Raw genomic sequence first — 25,708 nt, forward strand, 5'->3', positions numbered from 1 at the left:
TCTCTCTCTCTTCCTCTGCCCCTCCCCTCCACCCCCAAATAAATAAATAAATAAATAAATAATCTTAAAAAAATAAATGTGCAAGATGAAACAAAATGCTTCTAGCAGATAATATTGAAGAATATCTTCATGATCCCAGGGTAGGAAAGGATTTCTTAATATGAAAAATATATTAATCATAAAAGAAATACTGATAAATTCAATTGTATTAAAATTACAACCCACAAGGGACATAACAGCTCCTGTAAATTAGTAAGAAAAACACAGAGAACTCAATAGGAAAGTTGGCAAAAGATTTGAACAAGCACTTCACAAATTAGGACAGGTAAATATGAAAAGGTATTCAACCTCATTAGTAACCTGAAAAATGCAAATTAAAGCTCCAGTGAAATATTATTTATAAGCTCACCAGATGGGCAAACATGGAAAAATCTAATACTGCCACCTACATGAGCAGGAGTTCTCACACACTGCTCATGAAACTTTAAATAGTACAACAGCCAGGGAAAACAATTTTTGAATTACCCACTAATTCTGTAGAAATGCATATGCCCTTTGATACAACAATTCCATTCATAGGTTAGATCCTAAATGTGTTCATGCACATTTGTAGCAGGAAACATGCACAAGCATGTTCACAGTAGCCCTGTTTGTAATAGACCCAAACTCTGGATAATCCAATGTCCATCAAAAGTAGAGTGGATTAATAAAATGAATGAAATGAAATGCTAAATAGCAAAGAGTAAACAAAGTAGTTACATGGATGGCTCTCAAAATGTAATGTTGAAGAAAATAAGCCAAATACAAAACAATTCATACTATATGATTCCATTTCTACGAAGGTCATAATATATCAAAGAATTCTTTCTGTATGAATATAGGTATGTGTGTATTACATACATAGATTTGTATATGTTTGTATACAAAGTTTGTAATATATAAGATAATTCATATTCTCATATAAAGGTCATAATCAAAGGGGTAAACACTATAAAGAAAAGAACAGAAATTATTACCATAAAAATCAAGATAGTGGTTACCTCTGGGCAGAAGGAGGTGGATATGACATATAGGATAAATAAGGGGTTTCTGGACTGCGGGCAATGTTCTCTATCCTGACCTAGATGTTCGTTTGTTAAATGGTCACATTTATGTTCTATGAATTTTTCTGTAATATATTTCACAATGAAAAGGAGAAATAAAAACCAGCCAAACAAAATAACCATAATTTTGCCTATATTCCACCAAAATATAAACTATTTAGTCTGTGTGTCTAAATATATTTAGTCTAATATAGTCTCTTTGTCAATAATGTATATAGCATTGTTCATTGGTTGTTTATATAAGCAGTTGAGAAGCTCACTGAGACAGAATTCCTGTAGATAAACCAAGCTTTTTCAATGCACTTGAAGTGTTTGCTTACAAATGGTCTTTTCGGGTGTGTGTTCAAAAGTAGAAGGAACCCTGTGCTCTTTTGCCCTAAGTTTTTGGCCTTTTCTTCTGAAACAGTGAGATCCTGATTTAAAGCCAACTTGCATTAGAGGAAATGCTATGAAATCACATCCCAGCATGAAAGTCTGGCTGTGTACGTGTGTGCCTTAGTGCGTGCTCTGTGCCAAGGCCCCACACTAAGACCTTTATCTTATGACAACTCTACCTTCACCCTTACCTCATAGATGAGATAACTGCAGAAGGATGGGGGGAGTGGTTAGAAACTTGCAAGGTGACATAGCTCAGAAATGGTGAAGCAGGGATCCGTACTCAGGTCTGGCAGGCTACTAACCCCAGGCATCCTCTAGGGATCTTACTCGTGGTCAGACTACACTGACTAACAAACCCTCAGGGGCACTAGATTGTTTGTTTGACCAGACTGTAGTCAGCTCCTCTGAACCTTCCCCTGGGCCCATCTGTGCACTTCCTTGTAAAAGTCTGTTTAACCAGAACCCCCCACCCTCCGTATCTGATCACTCTTGATTCCTGATGGGGTTTCTCATCCTCCCCAGTCACCCAACTAATGTCTGGTCATCCTGATCTACCTTCAGCAAGAATCCTGTTAGGTCTGTTTAACCAAAACCACCATTCCCCCTGATGTTTCTTCCTAATAATTTCGCATCCACTGGCCCCCACACTGCCTATAAATTCCCAATCTCTCTCCTCCACTACAAAATTCATTGCAGTGGTCCCTATAGCTATCGCGATGGTCTCCTTCCTTTGAATAAAGTCTTACCATGCTTTAACAAGTGTCCCTGGATTTTTTTTTCTTTAGCAAAGGAAGGGAAGACACTGCTGGGGGTTAGCTCTGAAAAAGTGGAGAGCCACTTCTCCATTTCCATTGAAGACTGTTAGCACGTTTTGATGGACCAGGAAAACCTAAGTGCCCAGCTGTCAGCGCTTAAGGATTTTTGAAGAAATCCCATGCTGAATTCTTTTGTAAACCAAAAGATCAGCCCCCAATCCACCAATTTTGCAAATCCATGTATTACGGCCTCGGGATTGGATTTACTTGCAATAAACTCAGTTATTCCTCTGCCATCCAACAGGGGGCACCCTTTAACTGATTTTTTTTTTTTAAAACACTTCTAAATCGTTGCTGAGTGGGTGTGTTCGACAGCATGAGAGAAGAAACAGCAAAAATAAAAAAAAATTAAAAAATTAAAAACTTAAGTGAAGCTTTAAAACTCCATGAAGCTCAGAAAAGAATGAAAAGGGATAGTGGAAACCCAATCAATTCGGTTTCACGATTTTTTGCTAAAAGGCAGCAGCGTCGTGGTGGTCTTCTGACCTGGCCGCATTTATTAGCGCCAACCCACTTCGGTTTCATTTGTTGCACATAATTATTTTTAGTTGAGGTTTGGTCCTTTTCGCTTCCACATTTCCCAATTCATAAACGGGTGCCTGCGGCACTGCGGGGGCCCCGGGAGTTGGGGTGTCAGTTTACACGTAGCCTTCGGTACACAATCCGTCAGAGATCCACCCATTTGCCTTTCCCCCTGCGCTCCGAACTGAGGAGATCTGCCTTCCCCCTTCCCCCTCCTCCCTCCCCTCCCCTCCCCCTGCGGTGTGGTGTGGCGCTCCCAGAGCCCCAGCGCAGACTCTGCTCAACTCCGTTTGCTGGAACTTGCTTTCCGCCCAGGAAGAGCCATGCTTCGGGTGATAGTGGAATCTGCCAGCAATATCCCTAAAACGAAATTTGGGAAACCGGATCCTATTGTTTCTGTGGTTTTTAAGGGTAAGGAAAGTTTTCTTCTTTTTCTCAGGTCCTGTTGTGGAATGTGAAGTCTCGTGGGTCACACTCTGACAGTCTGCCTTTAGTCGACAGATACAGCGAAGCCTCTCTGGCTTTTGCTAGTGTGTTACCTGTGCAGGTGAGGGGAGAGGACCCATTTCCGTGGAAGGCATTACATTTTCCCCAGGGTTTTAGACTCATGGAATGAGTGGATGTTTTAACTCTAATAATGTGATTTCTGTAAACCCATGTAGGGAAAAATTTGTTGATCCCTAAGTTTTAAGTTTCAGAAAGGCCTGTGTTGGTTCAAAGTAAGTTTCAGCAGTCTTGTATGCATTTTTATTGTCTCTGCTTTCGAGAAATGGATGACAGAGGAAAAAGTGTAGTTAAGTTGTTCCAGGTACCATTATTCCATAAAACAGCCCACTCACTGCCGCTTCTTCGCCGACTTCTGGGAGCTGGGGTGAAATTACTTCGGATTAGCTTGCTTTCATGTTGTTTTGTCCTGTTTTGTAATCGTTCTTCATCTCTCCAAACTTGGAGAGTGTGTGTTCCATACTTTTGTGTGTGTCCCATAGCTTTTAAATTGCTCATAGAGGAAAGATCTCTGAATAAAGCAAGTCTGTAGTTTGGGCATCTGCTTAGGTCTTGCTGAATAACCTTGGGCAAGTAACCTCATTTCTCAGGATGTCTGTTCTCTTTTCTGTAAAATCAGTGAGGAGGGTTTAGATTAGATCATCTTTACAAGGCCTACCATAATTCCAAAAGTTTATTCTTTTATGACACTGGATTACAGTGGAGGGGGACAGGAGTGGCTTACTCCCAGGCATTGTAAGTGACTCCAGTTTTGCTTGGGGTGATGTGTCTAAGTCTGAGTTTAGGAGCTTTATCATTTTCTGGTTGTCCAAGGTCACTGATAAGATTGCCAGCTCACTTCTTGGCAGGAGGGAGGAGAGCCAGAGGGGAAGACAGAGAAAGTAGGAGCCTTGATGGGCACAGGGTTCCTGACCACGCCTTTGACCACACCTCGAGCATTTCTCTCTTCCTCCAGGAACCAACTACTTCTGCCTTCCAGTTTCTGGTTTATCTATGCCTTTCTCCTTTCTTTAGTCTGTTTTATCTCTCTATTTCTCTTATCAAACCTTTCTCTATAAGGATGAGCAAGAAAATGAAACAAATGAAACCCAAAGCTGTCAAATGGTTTAGTTTAAAAAAAAAAAGAGAGAGAGAGAGATTAGAAGGCAAAAGTTCAATTCTTAAAAGGCAGTGTGATTTGAGAATCTGGTTGGTGAATATCATGTAGTCATGTTACGACAGTGTTCACTTGCACGTATTAGTTGCTTTTAAGTCTTTTGTTTTTCCTTGAAGTAATTGCGTAATAGGGACATAACATGAAAAGTTTGTACCTTCACCATTGACATGTAAAGACATGTAAAAATATATTGGGTTCAGCCTGGTGATGTCATTATTTAAGGCAAGTCATACAGATTATAGAGGAATAGAATTTAACACTGGATTGAAATCTGACTTATATTTTGTCTTCCTTGTATATGCAGCATTGGTCAAACTTTTAAATGACTAAAAATATGCTTGAGGCTATCAACATAAGCACTCAGTGGAAAGTGGAAAACTTCAGATAAATTGGACAAATGTAGTCTGTCCAAACAATTATATTTACTAGATCCTTTTAACTTGAGTCTCTTTTCCAGTCTCCTTTGGTTCTGCAAACTAGGTGGTAGAGTCAGTCAGTCATTCATCTGACAAGCAACCTGACAGCAGAAACAACTCTGAGCTCAGAGTAGGAAGGCCCAGACTCTGGCTGATATTTCCTAAATGACCCAGATTTACCACCCAGGCCTCCAGTTTCTGAGCTGTGGAATGATGGGCACTGATCTCCTTGAGGTTCCTTCTGGCTGTCAGGTTCCATGTGTTGCTCTCATCAAGATGTGGAAGGCAGAGCCTCAGGTACTGGAGCAGATGCAATAACAGAAATGGCCTATTTCTTCCTCTCAGTCTCTTTCATAAACTCTGGTGAAGGCAGACCCTTTCAGGTATGCCTCCCAGTTTTGACACTGTGTATAATTAAGTAACATTAAGTGCTGACAGAACTCAGGATGCTTATTACAGTGATATGTCCACCTGAGGGAGCAGGGAGTAGAGCTAGATGGGCTTCACAGTGTGGTGTTCAGGGGTGAAGTGTGGAGAAGAAGAGGGAAAAGCCCTAAGAGAAGATCAAAGAAAGCCCCCATGTTTACCGAAATGTGTAAAATTCTGACCCGTGAGTACATAAAATGGCAAGGTCAGGGCAAAAACCAATTCTCCTCCAACTCCAAGATGGTAGGAAGGATGTCCAGGTGATGGGTGTTAGGGGTGATGACTGACTGTATAGACCCCAAGGCCCCGTGAGACTGTAGTTACGCTGTAGTAGAGAATGTGCTGCACTGCCAACCAACTGGTTTAGAGTTGACCTCAGTCTTTTGTGTTACAGCCTCTCCTGAGGTTGACTACCGAACTTCTTAGGACCTGGTAGGAGCCAGGAGGATTTGGGAGTTACCGGAGTCCTTGTTGAGAGAATGTCATGGATGTTTCGCAGTGCAGGAGTAGGTTATGAAAACAATGAAGCTTATTTGATTTTTCACATCGTTAGGGTGCACCAGCTTCTGGAAGTTATCCCTGAATCTTCAGGCCAGAGCATCTGCAGGCCAGAGGTGGCCATTCTCTCGAGTTCCATGCAGAGAGCCAGGCTATGAAGCTGAATCTGGCTAAGATTAGATGGGATGGATGCCTAAGGCTTCTCTCAACTCCAAGACTTCATGATTCCCCCAATATAACAAGCTTAAACATTTTTTTAAAAATAATATTTAAGACTTTTTTAATTAAAAAAAGAATGTAATGTAAAAACAAAACAAAAATGCAGAAGGGATTATACAACTCAAAAGTAAAAATCCTCACCACATTCCTCCTATTCTTTCTTTCTGGCCTTTCTTACTACCTAGGAATAACTAGTCAGAACAGTTTGATTTGAATTCTTCTTGACTTTTTGCTATAGACATGGAAGTTGTTGCAACACCTCCCTGTTAGCCGTGTTCCTGCTGCAGTGGATACTCTTACAGTGCATATCTTTGTGAGTGTGTGGATTTCTGAAGGACAGATTCTCTTTTTTGTTGTCGTTGTCTTTTTGTGTTGTGGCGTTGTTTTTGGTTTTCTGGTTTTTTTCTTTTTTCTCTTAAAGATGGTTTTGCTGGTTATTGCCATGTATTCTATTTTCCCTTTGGCTCATCTCTTGCTTTGGTGTCAAATGTTGTAGCATTAGACTGATGGGGAGGAAATTTTCTTGCAGTCCTTAATATTGCTATGCTTTTACAATGTGACAACATTGCGTTCATATGAAACATCCAGCTCCTAGGGTGCGTAATTGTTGCAATGATCGCATTTTTCTCATTCCATCCTTATGATATTGTCCATTTCATTAGCCAGAATTTTCTGTTCTGGTCTTGTGTAGATCATTGCCTTGTGAAATGGCTATTATCCAAATGGTCACCAAATAATCGTCACATTATTACCTATCTTTCCAGATGCCTGTTATGTCATTTGGACATGTTTTTGGAGTGAATTTCTAGATATTTCTAGGACGTCCTTTCAAAGAGCTTAATCAATTTTGTAGTCTTAAGGAAATCGCTTGACCACTCTGAGAACCCTTCCTCTTTCTTCTTCTGAAAAATGGAGTTTTAATGGCTTATCTGAAGGGGAGTAGATCTGTAGAGATACCCCAAGGCTGGGATTTATGCAATAGAGAATTTTCTGACTATTTTAAGCAAAAAAAGCAGTTTGCTATTTGAAAATTTGCAGTTAAATTTTTTAAAATAACCTTTTAAATAAGCAGAAAAGCTATGAAATTCCATGTAAGAAGAATGAAGTATGATGGGGGAAAGATCCAGTGGGTCTCATTCGCTGTCATCTGTGAAGGCAGCTGGGAAGCAGTCCACATGGTAACTTGGTTTACCCAGATACGGCATAGGACTACTCAAGAAGATTCCCACAGGTTCAGCTGACAATCATGCCATGCTGGTACTCCCATAGAACCACTGTCCTGCGTTTACTAAACACTCAAGAAAGCAGAACTGTTAAATCTACTGAGTCATTTCCCTCATTTCCGGGAGTGCAGAGCTTGGAGAATCACCACCTAAGGAAAGTGGCCCCACTCTGTTGAATGAAGCATGGGATCTCTCAGAGGTATACTTAACCAAAGGCACATTTTACAGGCTCTCAGTCATTTACAAAACGACAAATGCCTTTTAAAAATGAATTAATGTGGTTTTTTCTTCCCCTCTCCTATAACATCTCTTACTTACATGCATGCCCTCAAGGCATGCCCGAAGTTGCTGGTTTGTCTGGTTTAGGTTTACTGGTGAGTTTCTCCAACCCCATGGGATTCAGCCCTGACAAAAAGGAATGATATTTTTATATCCTCTGCAGCCCCTACCATATCATCGATGTTGAATACACACTTTATATGTTGACCATGGAAGCAAGAGCTGGCAGGAGATTTGAGACAACTTAGTGCAATAAAGTCATTGATTCTTGGTCCTGAAAGGGACCATCAGAAGTCTGCCAATCTCCCTTCTTTCAGGAAGAATTAAACTTAATATTCCCTAAGGTGCTTTGTGGATGAAGCTTGGCAAAGGGTCACTTCACACATTCCTTTTTTTTTTTTTTAAGTTTATTTGTTTAGGTAATCTCTACACCCAACGTGGGGCTCGAACTCATGACCCTGAGATCAAGAGTCACATGCTCTTCCAATTGAGCCAGCCAGGCAGCTCTGCACATTCCTGAACACTGAGCATAATCAATTCCTAGCACGTGTTACCCAGGGGCAGATCAGTGGTGTAGTAATTTTTGCATTCCTGATGCAGCAAGGAAAATGTGAAGCTGTTAAGCTTTTAAGGTGAAAATTCATACATGAACTATTCAGTGGCCTATAATGCATAATGCATGTGCCATGACATGGTAATGATCGCCTGTCCTTGGTGTAGTTTCTATTGAACAATTGTCCTGTTGAGTAGGGGTGTGCTGTGAGTGGCTCTGAACACTCAGAAACAGCTGCTTGGACAACTGGCACCTTAAGATTTATCAGCCAACTTAGCATTAGGTGTTTGGTTGCAAAGCCTATTGTGCATTAGTGTGCAAAGGCCCTGGGCTTTGGAGCCAGGGAGGCCTGAATAAAAATCCCCCATTTCCCATCCTTTTTTTCCTATGTGTTCATGGGCAAATGAATTAAAATTTTCAGCTTCGGTGTTCTTAACAATATCTCCTACTTTATAGGGCTGCCTGAGGATTAAATGAATATACATGTGAAATTGCACATGGGAACCCTAAATTTCTTTCCCCATTTGATAACACTTGTTTTTATGGAGATCTGTAAGTACCAGAAAGTGTGTGAGAAATAAGCCTAGAAAAATATACATAGCATGGTTTGGTCTTCTAGGCCTAGGAAATCAATGAGTTAGAACACAAGCATGAGATACAAACCAGAAGCTGTATGGAATTGCAATGTGAGAGCAGACAGAAGAGGAATAAGCTCCGTGGGGAAATATCACTTGACTCGGTCTTAAAGGATGAGGAGATTGGATGGAAAAAATGAGAAGACATGCTTCAAAACAGCACAGAAAGGCTAGGGAGCCATGGGCTTGTGTGGTGAGGTGGACAGAGGGTAACCAGTGTGGTTAGGGATTGCACTTTACTCGTAAACCAGTGGGGAGACACTAGGCAGCATTGTGGAAGACAGATTAGTACTAGTGAGGGTGACTAATGAGAGGTTTACTGGTTGAGGCAGATGCTTTGCAGGGCAGAGGGAGTTCATCCCAGGGCTAGAATGAGAAGGAAGGAACTCACATAAAAGATATTGAGAAAGCAGTCTGACTGAATTAAATAAGAAAACCACACTGGGCAGGCTCATTGGGCCATCCTTCCTCATACTCTTCTGTGAAATGGGCCTCAGGCTGCCCTCCTCCCAGCTGGAGTGTTCACTCTGCAGGTGAGTACAGGGCTGGGTGGGGTGGCACTGCAGGAGGCCAGTATGAGAACCTGAGCTACCTGAGACAGGAGGGAGGGTGCCCATGAAGAGAGAGAAGAAAGGCATAGAAGTAGAAAGTGAAAGGGAAGACAAATTTTGCTGTTTTCCCAAAGGCCACCAGGGAGTGTTTCTAACCAAGCTGAGCTGTGGTCTCATTCACATAAGGTCCTTCTCTCCCTACCTGGTTGGCCTGCCGGAAAGATGAGGTGTCATGGCCAGGAACTGCTTAATTGTAAGGAATACATCCCCACAAGCTTGCTCAAGTAAAGTGTGGTTGTGTGTTTTTGTTTTTGCCCCAAAGCTAGAGAGAAATCTCCCAGAATCTAAATTATGGTCTTCACAGGAGACAGAATTGTGTCAAGCAGGGTGGCGTTCGCTCTCTCTCCCCCAGGGACTATGGGACCTCATACCTCCCTTCCTCCCTGCACATGATGTCCATTTTCTCTTTGCGCACTGGCTGCCTTCACAGAATCTCTTACTCCTACTTCTCTGTAATTGACAGCATGCATGGGGCTTTGGGTTACTATGGAGATGACTTGGTCCAGATTCTGTATCTCCTACAGCCTCGGTGTCTCTTCTTTGAGGAAAAGATACCGGTTGGCTCAGTTTTGGTCAGGTGTTCACCTGGTCCAATCAGCTGTGCCAAGGGATACAGACACACAAGACAGGTATCCCAGATGCCTCTACTACACAAGCTGAGCTTTGAGGGCCTAGACGTTGAACTACCTGGCCCACCTCCCTCCAGCTGGGGCATTTGATGCTTTGCCATCTTTAAGTTGCTATCTGACCAACCCCACTCCATCCTCTTCTTTCTGTAATCAACACAATACATGGAAAGTGATGAGTTTTGGACTGGGAAGACTAAGTTTCACTCTTGGATTTGTCATTGGGAACTAAATATTTTTTATCATATTTATTATCTAAATATTTCTGAGCCTTTATTTCTTCATCTATAAAACAAGGAGAATGATACATACCTCACAGGGACATTGTAAGGATCAACAATGATAAAATATCTAAAACACTATCATAGTGTCTGACACATAATACAGATCTTCCTCGACTTATGATGGGGTTACATCCCAATAAACCCATCATAAGTTGAAAATGCATTCAGTACACCTCAGCTACGAAACATCATAGCTTAGCTGAGCCTACCTTGAACATACTTAGATCACTTATATTAGCCTACACCATCTGGACAAAATCATCTACCACAAAGCCTGTTTTATAATAAAGTATTGAATATCTCATGTAATTTATTGAATACTGTGCTGAAAGCAAAAAACAGAATGGCTGTCCGGGTGCAGAATGGTTGTAAGTGTATCAGTTGTTTGCCCTTGTGATTTTGTGTGTGCCTGGCAGCTGTGGCTCCCTGCCCCTGCCCAGCACCATGAGAGCACCATACCGCAGAGCGCTAGCCCGGGAAAACATCCAAATTCAGATTTCAAAGTGCATTTCTACTGAATGCGTATTGCTTTTGCACCATCATAAAGTTGAAAAAATTAAGTCGTGCCATCCCAAGTCAGGGACCATCTGTATTTGTACAGCAAACACTCACTTCCTCCCCTTTTTATGTCCCCACTCCCTCTCCCACTGCTGGGGTGGGGCATACAAAACCCTGGGGGCCATCGGAGGGGTGGCCCAGGCTTAGATGAGAAATGGGACGCTTGGTAGCTGTGGGCGTACAAGCAGGTGGAAGGCAGAGCCAATGTCTGATTCGTCTGTGGGGGCGCGCTGTAACCCCTCGACCGGGCTCATGATAGGTTCTTTGTTGTTGCTGTTGTTTTAATTATGGCTGAATGTAGACAGCATACACACGACCACTGTAATCATGTTTAAATGTACAGTTCCGTAGCATTAAGTACATTCATGTCCTTGTACTATCAGCACCGTCTTCAGCCCCCAGAACTTTTCATCTTCCCAAACTGAAACTCCGTACTCATTACATAATAATTCCTCATCCCCCATCGCCCCCACCCACGGCCCCTGGCAACTATCATTCTATTTTCTGTCTCTGTGAATTTGACTCTCTGGGTACCTCATTTGAGTGAAATCATTCGATATTTGTCTGTTTGTGGCTGGCTTATTTTACTTGGCCCTAATGTCCTCAGGGTTCATCTTTGTTGTAGCAGGTGTCAGAATTTTTTCTCTTCTTTTTTTTTTTTTAAGATTTTATTTATTTGAGAGAGAGCTAGCAAGAGAGAGCACAGGCCAGTGGGAGGGGCAGAGGGAGAGGGAGAAGGCAGCTCCCTGCTGAGCAGAGAGCCCAACGTGGGACTCAATCCCAGGACCCCAGAATCATAACCTGACCCAGAGGCAGACGCCTAACCAACTGAGCCACCCAGGCGCCCCAGAAGTTTTTCTCTTCATAAGGCTGTATGTGTATGCCACATTTAGCTTATCCATTCATTCATCAATGGGCACTTGGGTTACTTCACCTTTTGGCTATTGTGAGTAATACTGTTTTTGAGTTTCTGCTCTCAACTCTTTGGGGCATAAAAGCCCAAAGTAGAATTTTTGGGTCATGTGGCAATTCTATGTTTAATGTTTTGAGCCACCACTACACTGTTTTCCATACTGACTGCATGATTTTACTAACATTCCCACCGGCAGTGTACAGGGTTCCAATGTCTCCACATCCTCACTGAACACTTATTTTCTGGTTTTGTTTTGTTTTGTTTCCACAATGGTCATCCTAATGGATGTGAACATTGTAGATTCTTAGCAAATCTCTGTTGACTTGGATTTTCAACTCACACTTACCTCAGGAACTCAGAGTGAGGCTCTCTGCAGTGTAGTCTGCAGCCTCAGTGGCCAGCAGCAAGGCAGCCCTTCCATGATGAGAAGCCTGCCTGGCGGGGGCCCAGCAGCAGCCTGAGAGAGGCTGATGGCCTGTTAGCCAGTGGAGCCCTGGCTCTGTGATGTCTGTGTGGCCGAGGTCATGCCAAGAGCTATAGCAGAGCAGAAGGCAGATGGGAAATAGCCTTGGTCTCCTGAAGTGCCAGGCCTTCTGGTTGGTCTGGGCTCCCCAGGGCAGGGCTGGAAACAGAGGTCCTAACAGGTCCCTCCACATAAGTCTCTCCTAACATCCTATACTCCTTGGTGGCTCCTGTCGGAACACACAATTATGTATTGCTGGCTTACTTGACTTCTGTCTGCCACCTCCATCAGACAGTAAGCTTCATGAGGTCAGGGACGATCTCTTTCCCCAGCACCTAGCTTAGTGCTTGGCAGGTAGTAGATGAGCGATAATAAGTAGTTATTGAATGAATGGCTCTAGCTTCTCACCTCATTCACTCTGGTCGTGTTACCAGACCAAAGTGGGTCCCCTCCTTAGTGCATTATAGACAAAGACTACACCGTGTGGAGTTGCTTCTCAGTGTCATCTGCATTTGTACAAATAAGGAGATCATGGGAGTAATTGCAAAGGCATGGGAGGCTCCTTTTATTAGGGCTTGGGATGAATATCCAGAGGGGGATTTTAACGTTATAGTGAAGCTAAGCACTTTCTGGTTCATCTGCATACAGATCCTCAAATGTTTCTTTTCCTGTTTCAGCAATTCGTTCGTTAGCTTCTAAAAGATGAAATTGACAGGCAGAAACTTCTGGGAGTTTCCTGAGCTCAGGAAGTCAGTCCTGAGTTCAGGGGGTCTATGGTGAATTCAAGGGCCAAGGGGTCTCCATGTGATAGTCAGGGTCTCACAGTCCAAAGGGACCAGATGGGACCAAACGGGACTGGATCCCTCTGCCCACAAACTACAAAACTGATCTTGAATACATAAGACTTCAGAGTTTCCACAGGCTGTTTGGGATCCATTAAGTTGCACCACAAAGGAAGCTGGAAGGCAGAGGAGCCCCAGTCCACCTCTGACGGTGACAGGAGGACTTTGGTGTTATTAATGGCAAGAAACTTGTCTGAATCTCAGTCTTCCCAGCTGAAAAGTGGGAATAAGACCTACCTCTGAAGGTTTTAAAAGTCAAATAAGATGATGTATTTAAGGTACTTAGACTAAAAATAGATGTTTACTCGGGGCACCCGGCTGGCTTAGTTGGAAGAATGTGCGACTCTTGATCTCGGGGTTGTGAGTTTGAGCCCCACACTGGGCATAGAGGTTACGAAAAATAAATAAACTTAAAAAAATAGATGTTTACTCTGCTTATCTCTTGATGTTTGGCTCTCTTTGCATGTGGCAAGGTGAAAAATTAGTGGTCTAGGTTAGGGACTAAGGAAGTAAGAAGTTTGCAAATCAAGCGAGGACAGCTGATGCCAGACTTCTGTGCTCTCCTTTCCCAAGTGAACCTGCAGATACAGAAAACAGGTCTAGGTTGAGTGCACATTTTGTCAAAACAACTAGTCTGTGTGGTGATACTAAACAGTTTTACTAATTTTTATTTACTCCATCACTTATTTGTGTGCTCAACTCAAATTTAGATCAGAGCTGTCTCCAGAAGCATTCCAGGATGGTGGAGATGCTTGAGATCTGCCCTGTTCGCGATGGTAGCCATGAGCCACATGTGGCTGCTGATGTCTGAAATGTGGCCAGTGTGACTTGAGGAACTGAATTTTTAATATTTTCTAGTTTTCATTACTTTAGATGTGCACAGCCACGTGCGGTTATTATAGAGCACAGATAGCGGGAGGACAGCCGCCACGGTGAGGAGTCCAGGACCCTGTCACTCACTGCTGCCCAGCGTCACTGTACCGCAGTTGTCCATCTACGGAACGGGCAGGGTAACAGTCCCCACCTCAGAGGGTAGCTGTGATGATCAGCATGAGTAAAAGGGAAGCACATACGTAGAAAATGCTGTAAGCATTCATTGCTACATAGGTCTTCTGGAGATTCTAGCTTGGGGGCGAGGGGGACCGCCTGAGTACCAACCACTTGCTATACCACCACCACTTATTAAACCCTGACACTATGCCCACACCTGTGCCTGTTGTCTTATTTAATCCTCATGGGCATTTTTAGAGAGTAGGTCTTACTATCATCTTCATTTTACACATGGAGAAACTGAGGCAGGGAACAGTCAGGATTCAGCTCAGGACTGTCTGATTCCAGAGTGTCCATGTGCATTCCCTGAGGTCAGCATGGGTAAAGAGGTAACACAGAGCCTCTGCCTAAAAGAGGTTAAGTCAAGGGGTGCCTGGGTAGCGCAGTCCTTAAGCGTCTGCCTTGGGCTCAGGGCGTGATCCCGGCGTTATGGGATCGAGCCCCACATCAGGCTCCTCCACTGGAAGCCTGCTTCTTCCTCTCCCACTCCCCCTGCTTGTGTTCCCTATCTGGCTGGCTGTCTCTCTGTCAAATAAATATATAAAATCTTTAAAAAAAAAAAAAGAGGTTAAGTCAAATAACGAACTCTCTCTTTCCGCTCTGAGTGGATTGAGTTGTTCAGTGTGTAGCGATCGTTTGGACCCAGCCTGAGAGAGAAAGAGCATGTACCAAGAACACAAGAACAAAAAAAAAGAAGAGAAACAAAACCCGGCCTTCCAGGGGTGAGTTTCCACAGGGTTAATGAAAGCCTTTATGACTTGCCGTGACTCAGAAGTTCAGAGCTGACATAGCTTGGCAGTGAATCATTCCTCTGATAATCGAGTCGGAGCCATTTTATTAGTGGGGACTAAAACTCTAACGTGTTACATGAAAAGTATTAAAAATCTAATAATTGAGTGGCAGGGGAGGCTCCATTACCTCACCTCCGCTCCCCCTCTGGTTTATTACCTTCATCATCTTTTACATCCCAATAGCACAACTTACACTTTTTTTTTTGTAATCCTTTTCCCTTATCTCCCTTTCATGTTTAAAAAATAAAAAAATTTTTTTGCTTACATCTCTTCATGGTCGGAAATCATTGGCTGGACAGTCCCGGTCTCCTTCCCTTCTTTTGTTTGCTGTTGTGTCTCCCTACTGCTTCTTACAAACATAAATTCATTCAACAAATATCGATCAAGAGTGGGCTCTATCAGGCTGTGCGCTCAGCGCTGCAGATCAGGTCAGGAACTAGCCAGACTTGCCCCTGCCCACATGCAGCACACAGTCCAGCTGTAAATCCAGCGAGAGGTCAGTGAATTCGGAGTTCAGTGAGTTTAAACTCCTGGAAAGTTTGAACTTTTTTTTTTATTTTCATCATTTGCAGACTGTATTGATGATGAGAGCTAGTAAGTGCACCAGGTGCTTCATATATATATTTATTCACTTAATTCTCATCAAAAAATGAAGTCCCTCTTTCTGCAGTTGAAGTCCCTCTCTTTATGGGTTTGGGAAGGGCAGGTTGCCTTGGTCAGGTCCTGAGGCAGGTTCCAGGCAGAGCTGGGACACACCCGCCCACCATGTCAGGGGCTGGGCCTGGGCCACGTGTACTGTCGGCCCACCTGGGGTAATGCACATACACAGGCTCAGGGCTCAGACCCCCGTGGCTGGCATCCAGGCTCTATCTCCTTCCCGGTTGTGTTTCCTTGGGCAATTTCAGCCCTGGGGACATCTAGCCAGAGCAGTGCCAGGGCCTGGGGCATTGGTGCTTGTGGGCCTGACACCTTTGGCCTCAGAAGCCTCCTCTGGGGCTCCAAATGCCCTCTGGGTTGGGGTGGCTTCCGCTGTGTGACAGGGCTTGAGGAAGGGGCCTCCCTCCAGGGCACTAACAGTGTGAAAAGCCCTTTCCTGGGCTTGATCAAATCCGTCCTTCACAACAAATCTGGCGGGGGTCCAAGGCATGGACTGTTTATACTCATTTATCAGATGAGATAGAGCTTCAGAGAAGTCAGGAGTGGTCAAAGCTGGTCAGGCAGGACGAGGTGAGGAGAGACTAGAACCCCAGGGCTGAGTCGAAGATCCGTGCACTTTCCCACTGCTATGTGCGTGTCTGGCTTTCTCTGTGCTTGGCATCTCTCTCGGTTAAGTCTATACCCATCCCCATCCCGGACACTCCCAGTTCCCAGCTCTGCCTGGTACCTGTGGCAACTGAGCAGCCGAGCTCGCTGAAGAGCCCAGAGGTCAAAGCCATCCCCAGTATAGGCAGGAGAATGCTGGTGATGGCGAAAATCCCATTTAAAGAGATTATTTACTCTGGAACACTGGGATCTGAGGCTCAGCTAGAAGTTTGTTGCCTAGAAGGGATGGAATTGAATTATCAAGATCTTTACTCAGTGTTTTGTGCTGATTTTCAAAATGCTTTTCTGTGACTATTTCGTTTTCTGTTGATACTATCTCTTGGAATCAGGGAGGGCAGAGGAACTGCATCCTCTTCACGTTGTCTGATGGAGGTAGTTTATGATCCTGATTCTGATCCAACACAAGGGGGTGTTGCCTGTGTCCTAGACACTCTCACGTTTTCTCGTCTGATCCTCAATGCACCTGGGCAGGGTGGGCTTCTTCATCCTCTTTTATCGGGTACTCAGGCCTTGAGAGGCCCTTCTGGAACTCTAGGAGCTTTCCATCTCCTCAGGCTGGGTTGGGTTGGAAGTGAGTTTGCCAAGTACCAGCCTTTATTCATTCTCTAGGGAATTGTCCCAGAAGCATACCAGGTGAGGAAGGAGAGGTTAAAAGGCTGGGAGCCAGAACACCGGCATGCAAATTCTGGCTTTGTTTCCTACTAGCAGGTGACCTTGAACAAGCTACTTAGTTTTATTGCACCTCAGAATAAGGATAATAATAGGAAGGGTAACATACACCAAGCCCTTAGAAGAGTGCTTGGCAGACTGGGAGCCCTATGAATGGTAGCTCTTATTCCTGGGTATTAGGTACCAGTATTTTTTAATGAAGAAATGTGGATACAGAGTTGGGTAACTGGCTCAAAGTCGCACAGCTGGTAAGTGGTGAAAACATAGCAGGTCACCTGGCATTCTCAGCCCTCCGTAGAGGTTAAGAGCACAGGTTTGGAAATGAGGCAGACATGGCGCTGCAGCTCTGCTCTGCCACTTACTGGCTGTGCAATCTTGGGCAAGTCATCAACATCACTGGAACTCAGTTTTCTCATCTGTAAAATGGCAATACTAATACCTCCATTGTAAGGATTAGACATGAATGTGTTTGAAGTGCCTGGGGCCTGGGTGGCTCAGTTGGTTAAGCACCGAGTCTTGGTTTCGCTCAGGTCATGATCTCATGGGTCATGGGATGGAGCTGCATTGGGCTGTGCACGCAGCAGGAAGTCTGCTTGAGATTCTCTCTCTCTGCGCCCCCAATAGATGCATAAATCTTAAAAAAAAAAAAAAAAGATGGAAAAAAATAAGGTGCCTGGCACAGAGTAGATGCTCACATGCAAAATAAATGGAGGACTGCAAGAGTCACGTGATTCGGTTCTCCACCGAGGCAGCCAGTCCAGGTGCCTGTCCTACCTGGTGTCCCTCCACCGGCAGCCCTGACAGTTGGCGGAGCTGGAACACAACCATCCCCAGGGTCAGCTGTTAGGAGTGGATTCTGTAGGGGTTGTTCAGAGTGACTGGGCTTCACCGCAGTTCCTTTGGAGGATTTGGTTTTGATTCAAGAACTTGTTTGCCTGTACGGGCATCTCCAGAGGCCAGTGGGGCCTGGGGTCTGGAAAGCAGAGAAGTAACCCTGTGTGCCTTTTTCTTTGGGCGTTTCTGTTTATCAGAGCTATCAGTGACTATTTCAGAAATGTACAGAACAGCCTTGCTTTGTATCATAGTTGCCATTTGGCCAAAATGCCTTTCCCAGAACCCGTTTGACAACATAAAATGGAGTGGTAGGGCAGCCAGGGTTGGAAAGCAAGAAGTCAGAGACGGACCTTTAGCCAGGTAGAACTGGATGGGCCACCTGTCCCTGTGCTCCCCCCAGGTCCCTCTAAGTCCTGAGGGTGGAGGAGTCTCCTGGTGGCCCTGCCCTGGCCTTTGCTGCCCTCTGGTTACTGTGGAAATTCTCCAAGATGCTGGTGGCTGCCAGGCTGAATGCCAGGGAGGAGCAGTCACTGCCCAGATGCCAGCTTGCCCCAGACCTCGGAGGTCTGGCACAGAGCCAGGGGAGAGAACTGCTCCAGCAGGGCTGAGCCTAGTGTAACTGGGTTCTTGCTACGGTGACTGGGCCCTGCCCTCCAGGGAGGCTCCACAGCCTGGGAAAGCCCCTGGGGCACACAAGGGGTCCTGGGGTCCTGCCCAGGTGCCGCAGTAAAAAAAATAATAGCTCCTGTTAGTTCAGTGCTTCCTGTGTGCTGGGCCTTGTGCTGAGCACCTTGTATTCATTTTCTCACTTACTCATTAAAGCAACCCTAGTAATAATACTTCCATGAGCTTATGAAGTTAAATTCACTCCAATCATGGAGAAATTACTCTGAGGGGAATAACGATAATAATAAAATACAGTTCCAGCCTTCAAGGAGTCACTGTCTGGTCTTAATCCTCCAACTCAGGCACCTGTTCTGTATTCTCTGTCTGCCAGAGTCTGAATCCCAGCTCCACCACTTACTAGCTGTGTGACCTCTGATAAATTGCTTAACTTCTCTGTGTTTTGGTTTCTCCTTGTGTAATTGGGAGTGATCATAATAGAATTTACCTTTTAAGGTAGGTGTAAAGATTAATGAGACACTCCACGGAAAGCATTGGGAACAATGACTAGTTCAGAGCATTTAATAACTGTTAGCCATGCATGGATGGCTTCAGGGGGTCTGTGATATTCCAGTCCAAATAGTGGGTGACTTTGTATATGTCTGTGACTATTTCTTAAGACAAAGGGGCCATAACCCGGAACCCAGAGAAGATGAGGAAGTATTTCTAAATGGGAGGTCAAGTTTAGATGCATGGCTGGACCTAGAGATCTTGTTGATCTCCTTTGCCTACCAAAGACCTAAGTTACTTAGGGGAGCTTTGTAAATGGGACCCCCACTTCTTCTGGGGCCATGTCAGTAAGACACAGCAATCTAGCCAGTGAGGACTTGGGGGTCCTTCATAAGGCACATATTCCACTAGACCTGGGAAGACTTAGAGATCATCTAGTCTAAATTCTCCAGGGTACACAAGAGGGACTCTGAGCTCAGTGGTTGAGCCTGTGTCTCTGAGATAACAGCTCAAAGAATCGGAGAGTTCACTGATTTGAAAGTCCAGTCAGAAGAGCTGGGCCAATCTGTGTGCTATTCCCTGCAGGCGTGCAAGGATCAGTGAGATGGGGTGTCTTTGGAAGTATTGAAAAAGTGTTACCATTGTAGACGATATTACTTCCATGAGCACCTGGCATTGCTTTTTATATTAAGGTTCTCCAGAGAAGTGGAATGCATAGGGTGTGTGTGTGTGCGCGCGTGTGTTGAGACCGAGAAATTGAGAGACTTATTTTAAGGAATTGGCTCATGTGATTATAAGGGCTGGCAAGTCTGACATTTGTGGGGCAGGCCAGCAGGCCGGAACCTCGGGCAGGATTTCTATGGCACAGTCTTGAGGCAGAATTCCATCTTCCCTAGGAAACCTCAGTTTTGATGGTGTGGATGAGACACACGCACATCACAGAGCACAGTCTCTTTTATTTAAAGGTGATTGATTGCAAATGTTAATCACATCTATCAAATACCTTCACAGCAACATCTAGACTCGAGTTTGACCAAACAGGTGGCACATAGCCTTGCCAAGTGACACGTAAAATGAGCCACCACACGGGCCCTCTCAGCATGGAGGTAGCCAGTCCAGTCCTAGGAGGTCTGGGGATCTCTGGAGCCTTATCCCTAAGGGTCCAGCACGCTGTGTGGCAGGCGCACGGCAAAGGAAATGGCTCTGTGCAAGAGGGCGTGGTGGCTTGGCAAGGAATGTTTGTTCACTTCTCTGGAAACTTCATTCAGAGGTTGGCATGCAGGTTAATTACTGCAGTGGTGACCTTCAGTGAACAGAGAGAGAAGCAGGCAGGCTTGACTTATCAAAAAACAGGAAATGTCCCAGAGAATGCCTTGAGTCATGGTCTGGAGTGTTCTGTGCATTTGAGTCAGTTGTTCTGTTCTGGGCTGAAAGCATTTAATTCCTGTCCATAGGAGGAAACAGTCATCTTCATAAAATTAGAGATGAGAGCAGGGGGAGGTAGGTGATGTGGAGAAAGGGAAAAGAGCTTCCCGTGATTTCATCTGATGTTTAGCACCCGCAATTTAGACTTTTTTTTTTAAAAGTGGTGGAATTGAATAATTGAATAATATAAATGTGTGACTATGGCTGCTGATAAAAGCATTTATTTACTTTTGTTTTTTGGCTGACATATTTATATGAGCGTAGACTTTCAATAGCATGTAATGTACACACATTTTGATAAAAATGAGAGCCTCCTTTTTAGGAGTTGAGCTGGGTTTCTCCAGAAGGGGGGGAGCTAATGGTAGCGATGTCATCATTACTTATTAACTAGGGAGCTAGGAGGAACAGCTGTTGAATGCGCGGGCTATAGAATCAGACTTGTTCTGAGTTGGAGCATTTCTGCCTGGCTCTGTGATCTTGGGCAAATTACCTAAGCATTCTGGGCTCAGTTTGCTCATCTGAAGATTAGGGATAATTTACCTCTTGGGCTTGCTGGCAAGGTTAAATGAAATGACGTATGTGCAGGGTTTAGCACGGGCCTGGCTGAGAGAGAGTGACCCCCTCAAGGGTAGGACCATCGGTACCAGCGCAAGTGCCGGGAGCAGCCACAGGTTCCACTGGAGCAGTCCCACCTGGTCTGTGGTCACCTGGCATCTGCAGGTAGTCGGCCGCTTCCCTTTGTTCTCAATACACAATGGAATCCTGCGTTCAGGAACATGTATGAGAAGAGTTATTGCACAACTTGGTTTTCCTTGTGGGATTATGAACCTCTTGAAGTTATGAAGCCCAATGTCTAACACCCTCTTTGCTAAGTGGCTTGTATCAGCCAAATGAAGCTTGGCTTAGCTTGGCTTTCACGGCCTCACAGGGCGACCATCACCTTCCCACACATCCTGGTTGCTTCTCCTCCCTTCCATGTCCTCTTCATTCCAGACACTTGGGCTGTGCAGTGTCCCCAGACATAAGTGTTCTCTCCCCTGTCGCAGATCCACCCACCCTATTGCCCCCACCTGGAATGACCTTTTCATCCCAAATCCACCTTTTCAATTCATCCTTGTTTTCCAATCCCCAGCTGCCTCTGCTTCCTCTGTGAGGGCTTATCTGGTGCCCCCAGGTTGAAGTCACCTCCCGTTTTCATGTGTACCACCTCTGGTGGCAACTGCAGCCTTCTCCTGTATCAGTCACCTGTGGCCGCCTCTTCCTCCGTGCTGGAGTGCCTGAGCGCAGGCGCTTCGTATCTCCCACAGTGTCCAGCTCGGTGCCTGGCCAGTGAGATTTCAAAAATGTGTGTTGGATAGAAGAATGAGAAAACTCACTAATGTTAGTGGAAGAACTCTCTGAGTGGAGCATTTGCATGGGCTGAGCTACAAGGTCCCTTTGCCTGACCAGGGCAGGCATTATTCCCATTATTCACCCTCTGACAGGAGGAAGCTCCGACATGAGAATGAAGCAGGCGAGAACATGGTGGGCTTTTTGCTGTTTGCTGAAAACATATGTCAGGATTCGTTTGGCTCTTGCATTCAATAGCCCATGAACTTCATATGTGAAATGTTTGGAGACCGAGAACTATCGTGTTTGTACTCTTCTGTTTCTCCAGTTCCCAACACATAGTAGGTGCTTAATAAATGCTTGAAGATGAATGAGTGAACAAGTGACCCTCCCTTTTTCACACCCCTCACCTCTGACTCTGGAACAGTCCTGCCCCTGTTGGGGAAGGGGAGGAGCATCTGTAGTAGCGGCTCGGCACCAAGACCCCTGTGCAGCATTTCTTCTCATATGCTGATTCCCAGGTCAGTAACCAGGCTGGGGATTCAACTCAAGTGAGCAAGTACTGGCTTTTTCCACAGGCTCTCTGGAGCCCTTGTCCCTGCCTTCGCTCCTTGCCTGGAATCTTGGGGACTTCGGAGACTGAAGTTTTGCTTCGGTACTGTCCTTCAGTGACCCAAGTCCTGCCTCAAGCCCCCGGGTCCAATTTCCGTAAATTATTTGCTGCTTTCTCCTTGCTTTACTTACTTGCTGTGACCTCTTGCAATTTCCCGTCTTTTCTCTCGAAGGTCTGCTGTGATCCCAGGGTCCAGATTCACTCTTTCCTGACTGAGATCTCCAACCACCCAGCCCTGGTTGTGGCAGCAAGGGTGGTGGTGAGCTAGAGGGATAGGAATGGTACCATTTCATGTTGTACAAGGCAGGAATTCCTAACTTTTGTGAAGGCCACAAACTCATTTGAGAATCTGATGAGATCAATAAACCATCTCCCCAGAAAAACTCACAGATGTCACATTTTGTGTGTTGGAGCAAATAGCCTTAGAGAGTCTTCAGGATACTCTCACACCTGACCTTGGACTTTCCTGTGGCCATTGCTCTGGATGTCAAGCCCATCACCCATCTATGTTTATGCGTTGTCTTCATCCAGTGCTTCCGACAGCTCCCAGTGAGGCACTGTGCTGCGCTGGTGAACACGCACCGAGTTTGGGAGCCAAGGAGACATAGGTTCACATTCTTTTTTATTAGCTGTGTGACCTGAGGCAAGTTAAGCAGCTTCTCTCAATTCTTTGGCTGTAAAATGGGGATGAGAATGTTAACGTTGCAAGGTTGCTGTAAGGATTTAGAGATGCTGCAGTAGAATGCACATCCGGGCCCCTGTAGATGATTATTTAGAGGGAGCTGCTACCATTGTGGAAAGAAGACATCTGTCCAGTTCTGTCAGTTTAAACTTCCCTTGGCTCCTCTTTCTCTCAAGAGGACTTGCTTAGGGGCGCCTAGGTGGCACAGTCGTTAAGCTTCTGCCTTCGGCTCAGGGCATGATCCCGGCGTTCCGGGATTGAGTCCCACATTGGGCTCTTCCGCTGGGAGCCTGCTTCTTCCTCTCCCACTCCCCTGCTGTGTTCCCTCTCTCGCTGGCTGTCTCTCTGTCACATAAATAAATAAAATCTTCAAAAAAAAAAAAAAGAGGACTTGCTTATACTGTAACCAGAGAGGAAAACTGAGAGGTTTCCATCAGAGGGCAGGAGGGCTGAGTAGGAGCAAATGGCAATGTGGAGGGGACAGTTTAGCCTCTCGGTGGTGTCGGAAGCAGATCCGTGGAGGGGCTCTGTAGACCACCTGGAAAGACCACAGTTAGAACTAATCAGTACGGGTCCAGGCGTGAGCCGATGAGCAGAGTCATGGTGAAGTCTGGAAGGGGAAGCCGGCTGGGCTCTGGGAGCCACTCAAGTGGAAAAGTTAATGCTTAGCAGAGTGAGGTGGTGATTCATGGCTTTACTATGCTGAGGTCTTGGAAGAATGAGGTGGTTAGTCCCACAAAGGGCCTGTGTTGGGAGCCTTAGGAATATGACATTCAGCTGAACAAAAGCCACTACCTTCTACATTGCACTGCAGTAGAGGGGAAACTGGGGAAGGTTCCAAGTGTGGCCACCAATGAGAGGCTGCCTGGTGGGTTTAAAAGCTATCCCTGCCGCTTGCTAACTGGGTCACTCTGAGTATGTCACTTCTCAGTTTCCTGAGCTTCTAAAAGGGGATGAAAATTATACATATCTCCTAGGGTTTTTAAAGAGATTAGATGATGTGAGATCATAGAAAATATATACATTGGTCTCGGCCCCCTTCCCCCACCCCCTTCCTGGCACTGAGCTAAAACCCTTATAAATTCCTACGTGATAGGAGCAGGGGCATCTTTTGTTCTAATGAGGTGACTCTGGGTGGTCTCCTGGATGGCTCCTGGGTGGAGACCCGTCACCAGGAAGACGAAGCCATGATGAGAAGCGTGGGATTACGGTCCCGCCCACCATTCCTCTAGACTGGAGAAAGGGGCTGGAAATAGAGTTAATAATTAATCTTGCCCTCGTGGGGAAGCCTTCATAAAAATCCCAAAAGTATGGGGCTCTGAGAGCTTCCAGATGGGTGAACGCATGCGTGTACTAGGAGGCTGAGGCACTCCCACTGCTGGGGCCAGAAGCTCCCAGACCTTACCCTATGTATCTCTTCATCTGGCTGCTCATCTGTACCCTCTATCACCTCCTTTAAGAAACTGGTCAACATAAATAACCTTGTCCCTGAGTTCTGTAAGCCGCTCTAGCAAATTAATTGAACCCGATGAGGGAGTTATGGGAACCTCAGATTCATAGCCTGCTAGGTCAGAAGCACAGGGGACACCCTGGACTTGCTCTTGTCATATTAACCCTTAACCTGCGGGATCTGACGATGTCTCCAGGTAGGTAGTGTCAGCATTGAGTGAAACTGTAAAACACCCAACTGGTGTCACAGAAAATTGCTTGTGTCACAAGTGTTGTGAATGTTCTTTGTGAAGGTAAAGGAGAAACAGAAGGAAAACTGTTTTGGTTTGGTTTGTTTTTTTTTCCTGAAAACAGATGAACTCGTGCTTACAAAGCATTTTGTACTCAAACACTAGCTTTTATTTTGATAAGTATTTGGGAACTTAGAGACCCAACAGATGCCTCTGCTCTTTGGACTTCTCTAAGGAAACTTTAAGCACCAGCTGGATTAACATTTATTCATCCAGGAAGGTGACATAACATTTATTCATCATAAATAAAATAAATAACATAAATAACATTTATTCATCCAGTCTCAGATACAGAGAAAGAAACCTGTAATCTTCAGGAAAGGCGAGCCTGGAGTAAGGGAGACCCTACATTTTCCGCAGGTCCTAGAAAGTGTCCATCTACTAATTACCTTGTGCCAAGGCCTCTGGGAGGGAGTCCAGCCCAGTCTTGGAGCTGTGGGGTGTTACCACATGCAGAGGTGGCATGGGCCTCAGCGTGGAAATTGCAGGTTATATTGGATCCAGTGCCAAGTATTAGCTCGGAAGAATTAGCTAAGAATTTCTCAGCTCCTTTGAATTTCAGTAGCCGCATCTCTAAAATGGCGACAACTGCTTGTCAATGGTTAGCTTTGTTGTCTTCTTTCTGCAACAAGCGGGAGACACACAGGCCCTGGGTAACCTTGGTCTGTGGGAGCTGGTGAGGGAGAGACAGGGGATCACAGCATTTCCATGATTTTGAGTCCCTCATCCCTAACATCTTGTAGATCTGGGCATGGGAGAAACATTTCAGGCCAAAAAAAAAGCCATTCAGTTTGGAAAACTTTGACTCAGGTAGCCCCGACTCTAGGCAAATGAGTGGGAAAATGTGGGCACACAGTTGGCCCTCAGGGGAACACTCTTTGAATGAACGAATGAATGGTACATGTTCTAGGAATATTTTTAATTAATTGATATCTCTTATTTTTATTTGCAGATGAGAAAAAGAAAACAAAGAAAGTTGACAATGAACTCAACCCATTCTGGAATGAGGTAACTTCATATTTTTTTTTAACGTTGTTTCAATGGTTAAGCTACATCTGATTGTCCTATCTTCGGTCAAAGGTTAACTTTTCCCTTTGGAAGAAGAATCTTGGCATT

At 45.0% G+C, this 25,708-nt stretch overlaps 1 protein-coding gene across 4 annotated transcripts in view; it reads left to right on the plus strand.

The window, feature by feature from the left end:
- The first annotated feature begins 3,058 nt into the window (after positions 1–3,058).
- Positions 3,059–25,708, plus strand: part of MYOF (myoferlin) — a 152,025-nt gene continuing 129,375 nt past the window's right edge. For all 4 annotated transcript variants that reach the window (XM_087862901.1, XM_045810055.2, XM_087862899.1 and 1 more), the window contains exons 1-2: positions 3,059–3,229; positions 25,545–25,600. In XM_087862901.1, coding sequence (XP_087719027.1) covers positions 3,142–3,229; positions 25,545–25,600 — 144 coding nt within the window. In that variant the 5' untranslated portion in view covers positions 3,059–3,141. The remainder of the gene's footprint in view (positions 3,230–25,544; positions 25,601–25,708) is intronic.

This window comes from Ursus americanus, chromosome 6 (genome assembly GCF_024610735.1).
Source record: "Ursus americanus isolate L20-20 chromosome 6, mUrsAme1.1.p, whole genome shotgun sequence".
In the NCBI taxonomy this organism is placed as follows: Eukaryota; Metazoa; Chordata; class Mammalia; order Carnivora; family Ursidae; genus Ursus; species Ursus americanus.